General features: G+C 49.0%; 1 protein-coding gene across 2 annotated transcripts in view; it reads right to left on the bottom strand.

The window, feature by feature from the left end:
* Positions 1-1,264: 1,264 nt before the first annotated feature.
* The window catches only part of GFOD1 (Gfo/Idh/MocA-like oxidoreductase domain containing 1), a 100,311-nt gene continuing 84,045 nt past the window's right edge, over positions 1,265-17,530 (bottom strand). For both annotated transcript variants that reach the window (XM_065913284.1, XM_065913285.1), the window contains exon 2: positions 1,265-8,720. In XM_065913284.1, the coding sequence (XP_065769356.1) occupies positions 7,801-8,720 (920 nt within the window). In that variant the 3' untranslated portion in view covers positions 1,265-7,800. The remainder of the gene's footprint in view (positions 8,721-17,530) is intronic.

Here is a 17,530-nt window from a genome sequence, read left to right as displayed (position 1 = left end):
CAGAGTTCTCTTTGTTTGATCCATCAACTACAACCTGAATGACTTGCAATGTAATTGCAACTATTCTTTTTAAACCACAGTCCAGAGACTATGAAAGACCTGTGATCACATCCTGTTATTGAGCAGGACACAGCACAATCCCGTTTCTGTAACAAGAAATAAGCTTATATTGAGAGAAACCAGCATTGCAAAGAAATTCCAAACCTGCGAAGGAACAACTTGCTCCTGGATTAAAACTGCACATTAACGCTCAGGAGTATGGTGGAGTCTTTCACCAGGGGCTGGTTCCCCGGCCATGTGGCTAGAAGAAACTCAGAGAACTGGACCCCATGCACAATATTTTATAGTTGGGCACATGGCACTTGCAGCTTTGACAAAGCAGTCTGTCTCACTACTTTCTTCAGAACCGACCTCAGATTTACTACACTATCGTAAGTATGAGATGTTACATGTGTATGTCAGGATTCATGTGAACACAGGCATTTGTGGCACCTTTTTGCCTTAATGGATGGGCTGTGTTCTGAATGCATTAATATGACGACCTGCTCATGAAGAAATGAACAATGAGATTTCAGCTTGTGTATTTCTCTTCCTAATTCCTGTTTTAACATGATGGGAAAGTGTGGACCAGAAGAATTACCTGTGTGTTCTCTAAGATAGTAGAGGGTGGAAAGGCCAGCCTATCCACGAGAGACCTCATCCACACAAATCTCAGATTCGGCTGATCTCAGTCCACGATGATGGCCCTCGAATGCTGCTACAAAGCAAAGATGCTCTTGTAAAGAGTCAGTGGAGTCTATGTGAATGTGTCTTATAGAGCTTGGTGGGGGGTGTTAGGTTAAGATCTTGGTATAACAGAATCCTAAGTCTAAGTTCTCTGTTGTCATCTTATTTGCCTGGTTTGGGCCTTCTCACTCACACACACGCACACACACACACACTCCAAGTGGCCTTAAGCAGGTTATTTCCCCTCCATGTCCACATTTTCAAAATTAGAGCCAGGATTTGAGCCAGGTGTTCTAAAGTGCCTCCAGTTGTAACTTTAAATACATCTACCATCAAAGAAGCAGAAGCAGATTCCACTGGTTGGTCTCATGGATGCTGACACCAGAACAGATTCCCCTCCGCACCAGACACACACCCACACCCCAGATGCACCATCATCATTCCCACCCCCATCCTTGCTTCATATCCCACAACTCGACCAGGTACGTAGCCCATCAGCTTGAGTATTTGGGTCTAATAAACAAAAAGCAGCTGAAAATACATCTTCTCTTCAATCTTTATTTGCTACTTCCATTCCTTTATCCCACCAATGTCAACTGGGGAGGACAGCAGGAAGCCACATTTGAAGTGGCACATGCCAGTTGGCGGGGTGATGGTAAGCCGTGGCCCCCTGAGCATCACAGACGTAACACGGGCATGAGGCCCGGAGCAGAGACTGTTCAGCCCGAGGGCCCAGGAGGCAAGGGCACCACCCACAGCAGTTCAGCTTGTAAAACACTAAGAACGGTTGCATTCATTGTTTTTTTTTTTTTTTTTTTGCTTTTTGCTTTAATAATAAAAAAAGAAAACCCAAACCTTCTATAATTTATAAGCTATGTTTTGCTATCTACATTATATATAAAATATAGACTCTGTTTACTTTATAACACACATCTTTTCCCTTTGATAAATAACTCTTTAAAATATCTAGTTTACATGCCTTGACTTTTCATAGATAAGTTTTTTTATACATATATATACTCATGTCTGTAAAACACAATAAATACGTACTCAACACTGACAACCAAACAGATGCAATTTTGGTTAAAAAATAAAACACAGTAAAAGCACCAGGCAACAAACAGAAAGCCATCATCACGAGAAACTTCTGCCTCCCCTGGGCAAGGCACAGGGCCAGAATACTAAACACGGCTGGACGCCGGACAGAGAAAAGGGCAGCAAAGGAAGAGGGTAGGTCGCCAGCTTGGGTTTTGTTTCCCAGCCGCAGACGAGAATCACCAAGCAGTCATCGAGTTTATGGGGAGAAACCACAGGGCTCCGCCAACAACAACATAGCCCTTGTGATGGCTGCGGGAGGACAGCAGAGACCCGGACGGGGAAGGACGGCGGACACCAGGGTTGCTCTGGGGGTCCTGTTCACACCACCCCGGCAAGCATGGAGCCCTGCACGTGACATGGTCTTGTTACCCCTCTATTCACTCTTGCTGTGGACAGACAAGGGCAGCGGATGCAAGAGTATTCAGTACTGCAGTGATGTAGGAGCCTGACTGAGAGCCAGATGCTCGGGTGGCCCTCGCAAGGGCTCCAGCAAATAGGAACGTGATGTAGCCGGGAAAAAGTCAGCAGGCCACCGCCTTCTGCTGCCAAAACTGGTGTGGTCACTCAGGTCCGCGGCGCTTACTGACTTCACCTCCGAACTCTGATGACACCGCTGAGCCCAGCGCCTCGGAGAGCAGCACTGAAGGTTTTCACGCCTCTTGGGAGGAGTCCTGAAGGCCAGTTCAGAGCTGGCCCCTCAAACCCGGGGCACTGCCCTGGGCTGCGGCAGGCTGGGCGGGAGCCTGGGGGCAGCAGACAAGCACAGCTCTTATCTCATTACCTGTCTCGCTGGCCCCAAAAGCGAACTGAAGTGCGGGGCTCTGAGAGGTGATTTAAAAAATAAAACAAAACTCTCCAGGGTCGTGGCCTCTGCCCGTGAACTGCAGGCTTTGGAAGCCTGCAAATGGAGACACGGCGGTGGACCAGGAGTCCTAAGCTGGTCAAGGCCTATTCTGGACCCAGGGGGCAGGGCCTAGGAGAGATGGCCTCCGGGAATCTCAGAGGTGAGCATCTGAACGGTGCTCCCCATCCTCGCCAAACACAGTACAAATTTTAGACCACTGTTCACACTACAGTCACAATGGGAAATTCTAAACAGTTTTCTGACTACATTAGAGACATAATTGATTTTTTTTTTTTAAGTGAATTCAGCTGTAACAGCTCAGGGAATACAGTCAGCTGCAGGTCCCAGCTCTCACTGCAGCTCTTCTCCCAACTAGCCCTGGGATCTCGGACAAGTCATGTCACCACTGCGGGCCTCCCTCTTCCCATCTGAGAGCTCTGAGATGCTGTGGGAGGCAGCATGGGGCTTTGAGTCAGAAAACTGGGGTTTCAGTCCTGGCTGAGAAGTGGCATATTCAGTTCCTTTATTTTTACATTACTTAGCTTCTTGGGGTGCTAGAGAAGACTCTTGGGAGTCCCTTGGACAGCAAGGAGATCAGTCAGTCAATCCTTAAGGAAATCTACCCCGAATATTCACTGGAAGGACTGGTGCTGAAGCTCCAACACTATGGCCCCTGATGTGAAGAGCTGACTCATTGGAAAAGACCCTGATGCTGGGAAAGATTGAGGGCAGGAGGAGAATGGGGTGACAGAGGACAAAATGATTGGATGGCATCATCGACTCAACAGACATGAGTTTGAGCCAACTCAGGGAGACAGCTAAGCACAGGGATGCCTGGTGTGCTGCAGTCCATGAGGTTGCAAAGAGTTGGACACGACTCAGCAACTGAACATTGACAACAACAACCTCTTGGGGTTGCAAAAGGAACTACTGAATATATTGGCTCTGAATTCCCTTTAGTCGCAGCGGGAGTTACTTTCTCCCCAGGGTACCCTTACCAATGCTGAATTTCCCCCATTCTGCCATACCCACTAGGATAAAAGCAATGCAATTAGGAATCACATCTTTGACCACAGGTCCATTTCAACAGCTGCGACTATGAGACAAGATTAAGAATTAAGAGAGTCTAAAGGTACAAATGCCATGCACAGCTAACATCCGAGTCAGATGCACAGTCAACGCCCCACTCCCTGAGAAGAGACATTTTCCTATGTTATCAGGACCAGCGAGAGCACAACCCCGTAATAATCAGCCAACAACGTCTTAAAAATCCCCAGCTCTGTGGTCAGCTGCATCGCCTGCCATCAGAATCAACTTAGGAAGTTGATTTTAAAAGAAGCTGAGTGATATTTCCAGCTTGGAAAAGGAAGAAAAATACACTCTTCTATTTGCAGGTCTACAAGGAAACTTCTGGCAGAACAGCAACTGTGACACCCGGCTCCACGGGGAGGTGTTAACAGCCGCAGCGGGGAGCCCCAAGCAGGGCACAGCGGACCCCGACAGGGTTCAACAAGGAGCGCTCTCCTGCCTGGCAAAGAACGGCAGAGGCGCACACCTTCCTTCGTGGGAGGCCATGAGGTTTGGAGGAGAAGGAAGGTTTTTGGATTCAGGTGACTCCCCCTTGTACTTCATAGTTTTGTGACCCTGGGCAAGTGACTCATCCGCTCAGCCTCAATTTTCTCATGTGTAAAATGGGACTAACAATACCCAATACTATAGGGTGGTTTTATAGATTAAGTAAGAGAATGTCCTTGGCTCAGTTGGCAAAGAATCCACCTGCAATGCAGGTGACCCCGGTTCAATCCCTGGACCAGGAAGATCCCCTGGAGGAGAGAATGGCAACCCATTCCAGTATTCTTGCTTGGAAAATCCCATGGACAGAGGAGCCTGGTGGGCTACAGTCTACCGGGTTGCAAAAGTTAGATATGACTGAGCAACTAAACCACCACACTTCAAATACCCTAAACACAGCAGATGATAAGGAAATGTGGGCACAGAGAGGACTGAGATGGCTCTCTGCAGAGGGAGAAAGGGCCTGGGAGAACTTCCGCTTCAGCTGGAGTCGGCCAAGACTGCCCTTAGGGGCCCAAGGTGGGCTGAGGAGGCGCTGTGGTCCCTGCCACACCTCTCCAAGGGGGGTGAGGAGGAGTCATAGAGGGAGCTGACACGGGTCACCAGCTCGCCAGGAGAAAACTCAGAGAACCCAAACCTTCCAAGTAAGCACAGAGCATTCCCGAACACTTGTGGGCACCAGGTGAGCACCCCTGACACCCCCTCTCAGAATCTGGAGCATCTGCTGAGGCCAGCAGTGTCATGAGCCAAACATCCAGTTATCAGAGCCCCCCCCCCCCAAACAATGATGGGGATAAACCAGGCAAGTGGGGACTAACTATGATGACCCTGAAATGGAGCCTGTATCATGCTGGAAACACATTCAACAAGGCAGAGAGAGAGGGGCGGGATGGCTCCAGAAGCTTCATCTAAGCTCCAATCCAGCCAAGGGTTCCTAGTCCCCTGAGGATACTAGTAAGGGTGCTAGGCTGGGACAAAGTCCTAGAGAATGCTGTTGAGAGCTGGAGATTTCAACTTTGTATTGTGGCTCCTAATTACGTCTTTGCAAGTGACAGGACTGGAGCCAAAGAAGCACTAACAAAACCATTTACTGTGCTTTTCTATTAACAAAATGAACCATCTAGGCCTTTTCTTCCACCTGTTCCTGCATCTACCTATCACATGCATTTCAGTAGATAAAATTTGAGTACACCTACCAAAATATTTTTCATGCTTCTTTTTAAGAATATATATTCTCCCATATACCCCAGCCTCAAATGAGAATTTTTGTTTTAGACACTAAGTATTCATCACAGAGTTCAGAGATCTTTGGGGGGAAAAGAACTTCCAAGTATTTAAAGTACAGAAACAAAACTGAACCCTCAGGAACAGCCCCACTTAGATTATAAATGACTTAGAAAAACAAGACCCATAGGGTCACTAGTTTCCTTTCTTTTCTTCCTCAATCACAACCCTTTGGGCCAACTAGAAAAAAAAAATCATTCCACTCAGTTTCTACAAAAGCTAAAATCCAGAGAGGAATTTAGGAGAATCTGAACCCCAAAGGTCCATGGCATGGCCTTCCACTCAAACTCTGAAAGACTCCCATGCTACCAAACCTCTAGTTTTGAGCTGTTAGCTACAAAAATTGGCATGCTGATTCTGTCAACCGAGCAGGAACCAATCATATGACGGAGAGTTGTAGCCAGGTAACCTTCCCACATGGCAGGAAAGCCCAGGAAGCAGGGAAATTCTTCCTAGGAAGATGATTCCTACTCCTCTGTGCTAGAAAATACCAATATGCCTGGGGTGTTTGGACATGGCGTCATTGCACCCAGGGTCAGCCTGGGATGCAGAGCGTATGAGGATGGAGGAGCAACTGATCGGACAGTTAGTGCATTTTGAGACTTTGCCTGCTCAGAGCCCGGGGTCCACTCTCAGCCCTTAAACTCCCTTCCAGTCCCACTGCGGCCCATCTGAAAAGACTTCAAATGTTACTTGTCTGCTGATGACAGCAGCTGGGTTTCGGTGAACAGACTCTGTAGACTTGCAAGTAACCGCCTCAACAGCCAACCTCAACAAATATCGTATGTGTGGAGAAGAATTAAGAAAAGGAAGCAATAGGATAAGTCCTCATTTTCAAAATGTATTTGACTTGAGCTTTCTTTCAAGACCAGGTCTGAATTCCTAAGAGGGATTTTAGTGACAATGGTGGTAGAGAGCATTTATAAACATGTGTGTGTCTGTCTGTCTCTGGTTGTTCCCTCTGGCACTGCCTGCTCCAAGCCTGCAGCTCACCATCTCCAATAAAAGCTCGGTAAGCAGAGGGCGTTAAGATAAGAAGGAGAGGAGACCGGGGAGGGAGAAGATGTTTTTCCCTACGTTAGCTTTCTCAAGCCTATGCAAACTATACACCTGAGGGGGTTCTAAAATAATGTTCCTAGTTGTCCTTTTGTTTTAAAACCTAGTCACAATTTTTCACTTTTTTGATGCACAAGAGCAAAGGTCCAAACTAAGGAAAAGAGCCTTCACATTTTTCTCCCCCAAAGGAAAGAAGATTATATCTGCATGAACCTGAAGGCTTCCCTTTTAAAATCCACAAAGCTGGGGACTCTTCTGGGAGCCCTTCCCCAGCTTGCCAGGAGAGACGGGTGCAGGGCTGGCTCACTTTCCCTTCTGCTGGGGACTTGCCCCTGGAAGTCTGGGGCTCACGGCTGCCCCGGGTCTGGACAAAAGCCCAGGAGCCTGTGGTCAGACCCGCACCTCCGTCCTGCTGTCTCCTCGGTCCTCTGAAAGGACCATGTCAACACTGCACCGGAAGGCTCCTTGTGGGCTTTTAATCCTGACACATCCAAAGGGAAATCTGCTTCTCCGCCTTGTCTATTTCCGGTGCCCTTGCCCTCACCTTTTGGCTCCAGGGAACACGAGTCTCTGCTGGCCCTTCCTGGCACTCCTTGACCTCGCCTCAGGCCAGGAAAAGGGCAATAAGTCAATTAGAAGACACCTCCTCCCTCCAGCTTAGGGGGCCCAGCCTTCAAGAAAGCTGTATACTTTGCTACCAAGTACTTTATCCCCCACAGACCCTGTAAGTGGCTTCCTGGAATCTGAACTTTCTCTTGAGCCACCGATACCCGCCTGTCCCCAGAGCAAGGGGCTGGCGTGGCCACCTAAGGATGCGCCTTCTCCTGCCCGCTGAGCTCGCCTGTTGGATTCAGGGGCCCTGATTGCGCAGGGGCCTTTGGCTTGCAAAGGAGGCCAAGAGGAGGTGGGGGAGGTGGAGGGGGCGGGTGGGAGTCCGCGGGCGATGAATGCGGTGCAGAGGCCAGCCAGCCCTCCCGGCTGCTCACAGTTGAAGCGCAGCGGGAGGCAGCCCCCCAACACAGCCTCGATTGGGGCCCCTCATCTGGATAGGGGCTCGGCCTCCCGGACCCCATTCCCACACACTGCCCCTTTCCACGTCCCGGCCCCCAGACTCCTGGAGACCACCTCTCCCTCCCCCCCACCCCACGCTCTGGCTGGAGGCCTGGCTCACGCGGGGTCCCCAGTCCGGGTCGCCCCCGTCCCGGTCCCCCCCGTCCGGGCTAGCAATACAGGGACACCCTGCTGCGCCGCATGGCCTCGCTGATCAGGTAGGCGGGGCTCAGCTCCGGCTCCTCGGTCATCACCGCGATGCTCTGCCACTCGCCCGTCTGGCTGGACCGCTTGATGGTGTCCACCACGCAGAGGGCGTACAGGCAGTCGTCGAAGGTGGCGGCCATGGTGAGCGGCCGGCCGTCCCACGTGCGCCGGTCGTCCTGGCCCTGGAAGGCCTGGCGCACGGCCTGCATCATCTTGATGGTGCCACGCAGGTAGGGCGAAGGGATGTCGCTGAAGGCCTTCTCGGGCAGCAGGGAGTTGCTGACCGGCGTGGCGTCCTGCACCAGCAGCTCCTGCTCCGGGGCGCTGTTGCGCTGGCCGAACAGGTCCGTGCCCACGGCCAGGAGGCGCCCGGCCGAGCCCACCACGGTCACGTCCTGCTTGAACTCGCCGGGCACGTTGAAGTTGAGGGTGACGGTGCAGCACACGCCGCCCTCCAGCACCATCTGGAAGGTGCAGAAGTCGTCGCTGGTGATCTGGCGGATGCCCTTGATGTGGTCGGTCTGCTTCACGAAGGTCTTGAGCAGCCCGTGGACCTTGACGGCCTTCTGGCCGGTGAGGAAGGTCAGCAGGTCGATGATGTAGGTCCCCACCGAGTGCAGCCCGCCGCCGCCCATCAGGTCGTCGCAGCTCCAGTTGTACTTCTTGCCGAGCAGGCTGCCGCCGTGCACCTGCACCTCGCACACCAGCAGCTCGCCCACGTAGCCCTCCTCGATGAGCTGCTTCATGCGCACGAAGGCCGGCAGGAAGCGCAGCACGTTGCCCATGACGCTCATGAGCTTCGGGTAGTAGTGGGCGGCCGACATCATGCGGAAGGCGTCCAGCGGCGTGGCCGCGCGGTCGCAGATGACGTTCTTGCCGATGCCTGCGGGTGGAGGAGAAATAGCACGTGAGGGCGCTGGCGCCGAGAGGCAGACGGGGCGCTGGGGCCCCCAGGTTCCCGTTTATGAACCAGGAAGCGAATGCAACTGCTCTTTTTTTTTTGGCAGTTTCTATTGTCTGCGTGTGCACTTAATCGCTCAGTCGTGTCTGACTCTTTGCTACCCCATGGACTGTAGCCCGCCAGGCTCCTCTGTCCGTGGAATTCTCCAGGCAGATATACTGGAGTGGGTTGCCATGCCCTCCTCCAGGGGAATCTTCCTGACCCAGGGATCGAGCCCAGGTCTCCCGCATTGCAGGCGGATTCTTTACCATCTGGGCCACCAAGGGAAGCCCAAGAATACTGGAGTGGGTAGCCTATCCCTTCGCCACGGGATCTTCCCCACCCAGGAATCCAACTGGGGTCTCCTGCATTGCAGGCATTTTCTTTACCAGCTGAGCTATTATTATTCTTTTTTTAAATTTTATCTTTTTAAATTTTTATTATTAATTGGAGGATAGTTGCTTTAACAACGATTGTGTTGCTTTCTGCCAAACATCAACATGAATCAGCCATAGGTATACATATGTCCCCTCCCTCTTGAAACCCCCTCCCACCTCCCACCCCACCCCACCCCTCTAGGTTGTCCCAGAGCACTGGGGTTGACCTCACTGTATAACCAGCTACTCTTATTACAATTTTAAAACATTTTATTACACATTTTATGCAAAAATAACATGTTCTATATATTTCAGTATTACTTTAAACATTCAAGTCGCATTACTTTAGTATGCAACTATCACGGTGATTTAAATATTAAGATTTATTTTCATACATTTAACTAGCCTATATTTTACAAATATTTTTAAATGCCAATATCAGGTGTTTCACTTAATATTTTATTTATATTAACCTGTAACATTTCATATATAGTTTTATTTGTAAAATTAAAATATTTAAATATAAAATGTTCTATTAAAGTAAACAATACGGGTTTTACATATAAAATATATTTTGTCAAACGTTATCTTACATGTGAAATGTTTTACATATCTTTATTTGTAAAATATAATTTTTATTAAAAATATGTGCAGCAAAGAGAATAGTATTTTTATCTGGACAGAACTGGAATAAAGCTGAAATCACGGCCAATGTGAGTCTGATTAAGTATGAGGAAGAATTTCTTAATTGCATACTTCAGAAGTCTATGCTTTTACCTGTCTCCCCTACAACCACCAACAAAGGATTATGTTTTGTGTATTTTCTTTTTTATTTTGCATTATGGGTTAGGGCTGGCAGCAGTCACAGATGTGTTTGTTTAATATTTTCCAGTTCCTTATGAGAAGAGCGGATATTCCTTATATCTGAGACACGGGCAGTGACTCAGCGTCATCTTGTCTGGTTGGGGGTGGACTGGGGGTGTTGGCGCCTCTGGCGATGGAGTTGAGATTAAACAAACTTATGCTTATAGTGACTTAGCGTGCATGCACCATGACTATACTGGGTACGTAAGTTCCAGGGAGATGGACGCCCTTTAGGAAACTAAGCTGTTCTGGGTCAAGAGAAAACAAAGGATCAAAGGCTAGGAGAGTGACAGGGAGAAGAGGGTTTACTCCAAGACAAAGTCAAGGGTCAGGAAAGAAAAACTCAGCTGAACCTGGAGAAACGGTCATCTGGGAATCAAAAAAATAAAGTAATAATTTAAAAAATTATACAGATTTATTAGCAAGCCAGATTGGGGAGCACCTGAGACAAGGCACCTTGCCTCCTATGAGTCTCTGCTGTGCAGTCACGTTCTGCACGTAGACCCCCCCCATGGAGCACTCCAGCCACAGACGAGGGACAGGCCACAAGGGAGATGGCGCGATGGGACCCGCACCCATCATGGCTGTCTTGACTACGGGAACCTGACTTGACAAAATCCATGAACACTGCCCCCCTTCTGAGCTAAGAGGGTCCTGTGGAAGGCCTACGACTGTGAGTGTCTATCTGTGGAGATGCCTGGGCAAGGCTATAGGCACGTGGGGCTCTCATTTTCCCATTGGAAGAGCAAGCAGAGCAATGGAAGCGCCCAGCACAGATTGGAGAAAACAAATACAATCGGTGGCTGTCACTTTCCAAGTGTACATCCAATTCTGGCCCGACTGAAAGGCCTGGAGCCCACACACTAACCCCATCTCCTGACCTCCTCTACATTGGCAGAGTTTGGCTGGCTTTCCTGATGACTGTGAATGAGCAGTAAGAAGCTTCTTGAACTCTGAGCAACCAGGTGAAGACTGAGGCTCCAGCAGAAGGATAAGGAAATGCTTGGCTGTGTTACCAAAAGTCCTGTGCACTTGTGTGACATCGTGTTCTGATAATATGATCCTATCAGCACTGGACTCCTGCTGATGGGAGCAGATTTCCATGTAAACAGATTAGTAGCCACCGCAGGTACAGGTGACAAAATGTTGCCAAAATCTGCCTCTCACCTGTTGGGTACAGCCTGTGGCCACTCCTACACCCTACCTCATGGTCTGCAAAACCAGGATCCCCGATGGCCCTCTTCTCTGCTACCGGTCATATTAATGACACATGAAAAAAGAAGTTTACCGGATTTTTCTACTCTAAGAACGATAAGATAAAATAGTAAAAGAAAAAATAAACTGAGAAAAATAATCCACTCCCCTCCACATACCCGAAGCAATCAACTCATGGGTAATTCTTTGAAGCTCTGTAGATAAAAAGATACTGATGAAAGCTATTGACTCCCTTTCCAGAAAAATGCATGCATGGGTCTCCCAAGATCCTGAGATACAGGCATCTCTTCCTTTGGGCTATTTAAGCATGCTGTGGTCCCACAAGAGACAGCAGGTTCCTCAAGGATCAAGGTTGGGCCTTCTAATTTCTTAGGTCTCCATGATGCCCACAGCACCTTAGCGGCATGTGTGTGAGTGCCAGAAACAGTGAGCATTGCTGCCTGGCCCCATGTCTCTGCCCACCATCCTTTTCAATGTCCACAGTTTACAGATGGGTCTTGGCAATCTGTCAACACACAATACTGTATCTTCAAAATAAGAAGAGACTTCTAGGAATCTGTCATAAAGAAATCCTCTAAAATGCGATCACAGCTTCTTGCCCAAAGATGCCTCTCACTGCATTATTTATTAAAGTGAAAAGCTAACAACAGTGCAAGTGCCCAACGATAGAAGAATGTATAAGTAGGCTGTAATACAGCCGCATAATGGAAGATTGTGCAACCACTGAAAGTGATGCTCATAAAGACTTTTTAGTGACAAGCAAGATGATTATGAGGTCATGTTAAGTGAAAGGGCTCTATTCATAGACATACTATGATCTCAACTCTCTCTTAAAGGACAAAAAAGAATATCGCAGAATGTTTACAGTGGTTAATTAATTAATACAATCAAGACAGATTTTTATTTTCATTACCATTTTCTAAGTTTCTATCTTTATAGTAAGAGAAACATTGGGTTTTTTTAGGGCCAAAGGAGTCATAAAGACTTCATGTGATGGCAGAAGGGCCCTTCTGAGTCAAAGTCCCAGAGCTCTTGGACCTGCCCCCATATACCCAGGGAGCTGGGGGAAGCCCCACCCACCCTGAACTTGTGATGCTGCTGAGGCTCAGGTTTCGTTGCCACTCTTCCCATCCATTTTCCCAAGACTTCATGATTCTGGTGATGGCTATGTACTCTCCCCATAAGATCAATTCACAAAACCCACATCCCTAGCTCATGGATGGCCCCCATCCATGGATAGGTATCTCCATCCTCCATCCTAAGTTATAAGATAACTCCTGTGCTGTGCTTAGTCGCCCAGTCGTGTCTGCCTCTTTGCGATCCCACGAACTGTAGCCCACAAGGCTCTTCTGCCCATGGAATTCTCCAGGCAAGAATACTGGAGTGGGCTGCCATGTTCTCCTCCAGGGGATCTTTCCCACCCAGGGACTGAACCCAGATCTCCTGCATTGCAGGTGGATTCTTTACCATCTGAGCCACCAGGGAAGCCCAAGAATACTGGAGTGGATAGCCTAGTCCCTTCTCCAGGGGATCTTTCTGACCCAGGGATCGAACCTGCATTCCAGGCGGATTCGTTAACCAGCTAAGCTACCCAGGAAGCCCTGTGGAAGCCCTTATAACATACTGGGTTCTTTTTATCGGACTAGTCGCTTTACAGTGCTATGTGAGTTTCTGTTGTACAAGGTGCATCAGCTATATGTATACATATATCCCCTCTTTTCTGGATTAATATATTGTTAAAAAAAAATAAGATAATGCTTCCAACTTCAAGGAAACCCCTAACTCAGAGCTAGCAGACCCCTCACATATCTATAAAGCACAGTTTATTTTCTCTCTTTTACACAATCTTTCCTCAACCCTACTTCTTGGTGGGGCTTCTAAAAAGTCCACTCTGGGACCCCTCCCTCAAGGTCCTTAGGTTTTCTTGGCCTTCTTTTCTTCCCCATCAAAGTCTGCCCTTCCAAAATGCCCAGAACCTGAAACTCCAATGTCCTTAGCAGTTTAACAAGAATCGAGGACATAGGCTGAAGGAATAGCATTCTCACTGTGGACTTGCAGTCATCAGATTCTGTGTGTGTGTGTGTGTGTGTGTGTGTGTGTGTGTGTGTGTGTGTGCGCGCGCACGTGCGCATCCATGTGGCACAGAGCATCCCCCTCACCCCCAGAATCATGTGCCATGTGAAGGGAGCTTGTGTCATCTCCACAGCCCACAGTCTGGTGTGTCAGATGCCGCTGAGTGTGTGTAGGGATTTTTCCCAAAGAAAGCAGACAGGTCCCTGCCTTCCAAATCACCCTTGTCAGCCTGGGCTTTGGGGCTGGTTCTCCAGAAATAACTATAGGTCTCTGGGGTCTTCTTGATTTTCAAGTCTTAGCACCTCGCCTTTCTCGCCACTCCCAGAGAAAGTGCTATAATGGGCTCTTGAGAAAAAAGCCTTCCTCATTTTGTGTTAGAAAGGAAATAATAAGTAGAGGCACCTCCCTGAGCCCGAGGCTCTGACCTTCCTTTGCTGTGAGAGCAAGTAGATTCTCCCAGGGAGACAGGAACTGAGGCGGCCAGGGAGAGGCAGATGGGCTGCCTGCCCTTTTGGCTGCCCACGGCTGATTCCTAACAGGGAAAATCACCCGCTGGGTCTCCGCTCTGTAAACCTCAAGAGGACAGCCTGCGCCCTGTCACCCCTGGGTACACAGATTTACCCGAAGGACGGCAGGGCTGGCCCCACAGCCCTGCACCCACACGTCTCTCAGAGCACCACACACACACACACACACACACACACACACACACACACACACACACACACACACTCGCTCCCTTTAGGTTTGGGTTCCTATTGTCTTGTGGCAAGAGGTGTCCTTCTAAGGCGAAACATCCAGAACTTTAGGACCTCAAACAGTCTTAGAAAAAATCATGCAGCAGACAGAGGCCCAGCGGTGGGGAGAGGGAATGAAGACTCTGTTTACTGGAGACAGAGTTTCGGTTTAGGAAAGTGGAAAATTTGAGAGATAATAATGGTGAGAGTTGCACAATAATGTGAATGTACTTAGTGCCATTGAACTGCACAATTTAAATATGGTTAAAATATGTTTTATATTTACCTTTACCACAACAAAAACATAAAAAAAGAAAAATCACGCAGCAGAGAATCAAAGGGACTTGAAACACATGGACCAGATTCCACTCCGAATAAACAGGCGGTGTGAAATGGTCCGGGGGGGGGACCCGAGTGCCCAAGGAAACTCACTGTGCACTTGGCCAAACCCCAGACATTTCCCAAGCAGCTGAAAAGTTTCAACCCTGAATACTCATTGCAAGGACTGGTGCTGAAGTTGAAGCTCCAATACTTTGGCCACCTGATGCAAAGAGCTGACTCAGTGGAAAAGACTCTGGTAAAGATTGAGGGCAGGAGGAGAAGGGGACGACAGAGGATGGGATGGTTGGACCGCATCACCATCTCGATGGACATGAGTTTGAGCAAAGCTCCAGGAGATGGTGAAGGATCGGAAGCCGGGCGTGCTGCAATCCATGAGGTCGCAGATAAATATTGGACACAATTGACCACCAACAACAGGAGTGCTCACAGGGATGCAGAGGAACAGCGGGAGCTTTCTCGACACTCACGACTGTGGCAGCCGGTGGTCACCCCGCTGCTCCCTCCAGAAACACTAGGGCCCCACGCTCAGCCCACTCCACACGGGGCCCTGTGACTACACCAAAAGCGGCTGTCTCAGAACCTCCCTGTATTTGTCAGGGGGTACAATGCAACTCTGGTGGGTGGTGGAAAACACGTGGAGACCGGCCTGGATGTTCTGGGGAAGTCTTCCTAACCCACGTCCACGAAGACCATCTGCCCCTTTGCATGAGGACAAAGAACTTAAGTTGGGTCTTTTGGAAGTCTTCGGATTGGAACCAACTTACTTTATCAAGTTCAAGGACACCTTGTCAACAAATAAAGCAAGAGCTCCCAGTGCTTAAGGTGGAGGGATTAATGCCTTCTCACCCAAGTCAAGGAGCTAAAACTGGGGAGAAAATGAGATGATGGTAAATTTCTGGAAGGTGAAGGTACCATGTGCAAGGCAGTACGCCTGCTCTTTGTTAGGAGCTTTTACAGGAAATCATTGCGGGAGTTTTACCGCCATCCTGAAGTCCTTTCTGGGGAGACGGAGAGTTTTTCTGCCGAGTGCACGCTGTGTGCGTGCGTGCTAAGTCGCTTCGGTCATGCTGACTCTTTGCAACCCTGTGGACTGTAACCGGCCAGTCTCCCCTGCCCCTGGGATTCTCCAGGCAAGAACACAGGAGTGGGCTGCCGTGCGTGGCCTCCTCCGAGGGATCTTCCAGAATCAGGGACCAAACCCGACTCTCCTGCGCTCCCTGCATGGTAAAGAATCCAGAGGTGGATTCTTTACCATGAGCGCCACCTGAGAAGCACCCTGGCGTGCTGTGTAACTGATCCTAAAACATCCGCGCCCTGGGAGGACTCAGTGCCACAGGGAAGGAGTCTCCAACCAAAGGACCCTAAAGGAGATAGAGTTCAGGCAGCTGCGTCCTCACGCCCTCCAAGCCCAGCGTATCCACCCTATGGCTGAGAACCCACCTGTCTCTCTTTCCAGAGACTACAGCTTTTATGCGAGCTGATACTCCATCCCAGGGCGCCCCAGCCCGAGTGGGGTAAGGGGCTCCCCACTGACACTTCTGGGGAAAGACACAGGCTTTCTTCTGTCCACAGAGCAGCGGTGCCCTCCTGCCCTGGATCAGGTAGGTTATCCCTGGATGCCCAGAGAATGGCTGCCACCGGGCCACTGAGAGCCCTTCTTGAGCACAATCAGCCTGGAGCTTCAAAACACCCCTCTCTCCCAGCACACATCCAACCACACACTCCCTTGTCTGATCTGATCTGGAGGCAGTGCTCCTTTCCCACCAGTTCTTCCTGGTGACTCCACTTCTGTTGACAGTCCCTCATCTTCTGAAAGCCACAGTGGATGCCGGTCCTACAGACTGGCAGAGCCCCCACGAGAAGCCCCATCAGATACAGCTCTCTGGTTCTCTCTCCCCTTCACACAAGAGAGGGCTTTCCCTGCATTTCCAGTGGGGAACTCATTCTCTTCCTTTATATTCCATTCTTTCAATATTTCTGTGCTAGGCACCAAAAAAAAAGAGTAACAAAGATGAAAAGGAGCTCACAGTTTAGTAGAAGAAACCAACCAGGAAATGAGTGATTATGGGATCTAATAGATTATAGGGTCTAATAGAGGGATGAACAATGAAAGCAGAAGGAGGGGCTGGCTGCCCAACTGACTTGTGTATGACGCAAAGCTCTGCTGGAGAGGTGACATTTGGGCAGGGTTCTGAAGCATGGGTAAGAGTTCGTCTGTTTGGTCAGCAGCTTTGGGTCTCATTTAGAAAATGGTCTAAAATAAGGGTTTTTTTTTTTAGTTCTTTTATTTGAGATGCAATTTGAATTAAACAAGATTTGCACTGTTAAAAAAATAAATAGAACAAGATGTTTAACCTGGGTCTGAGAAACCACAAAAATTGGACTACTTACAAAAAATTGTGTGTATCCTGACGTTAAATTTTCTGAGTAAGAGGGTCAGTGGCATCTTAAGAGTCTCTTATTCAAAGGAAATCAAGCAGAGCTAACGTTTAGAGTGAAGAAAAAAAGTTTTTAAAGACCAAGATAAATCTCTGGTTTCAACAGAACTAGGTATCTGAACAAACAGGGCTGCTTGAAATCCTACCTTGTACCCAGAGACACAGGGCATTTGGTCAAGTTCACCCTCTGACTGTGACCGTCCACTTAGACCAGCTCAGTCGCTTCCTTCCTTATTCCCATCCCACGGCCATATCTCCTTTCCCAAGACACACACACACACACGTTTTCTTTCCGCTGAGAATGCGCATCAGCAGAAATGACCTATCTATCCCACGGCCATATCTCCTTTCCCAAGACACACACACACACACACACACACACACACACACACACACACACACACACACACACACACACACACACACACACACACACACACACACACACACACACACACACACACACACACACACACACACACACACACACGTTTGCTTTCCGCTGAGAATGCGCATCAGCAGAAATGACCTATCTAAACCCCACTCTGCCCTCTGGGCCTTCCTCCGTATAAACTGGGAGCAGAACCCCCTTGGAGAGGTTAAATCCTTCATCTTCAATCCCTATGACAGTTCCTGACAAACAACTTCCTGACTCACAGCCCTAATCTGATGTGTTCTCAATACTCCTGACATAATTTAAAATATCA

This window comes from Muntiacus reevesi, chromosome 20 (assembly GCF_963930625.1).
Source record: "Muntiacus reevesi chromosome 20, mMunRee1.1, whole genome shotgun sequence".
Lineage (NCBI taxonomy): Eukaryota > Metazoa > Chordata > Mammalia > Artiodactyla > Cervidae > Muntiacus > Muntiacus reevesi.
The sequence above is the reverse complement of the archived record's forward strand: the minus strand, read 5'-3'. Positions and strand labels throughout refer to the sequence as shown.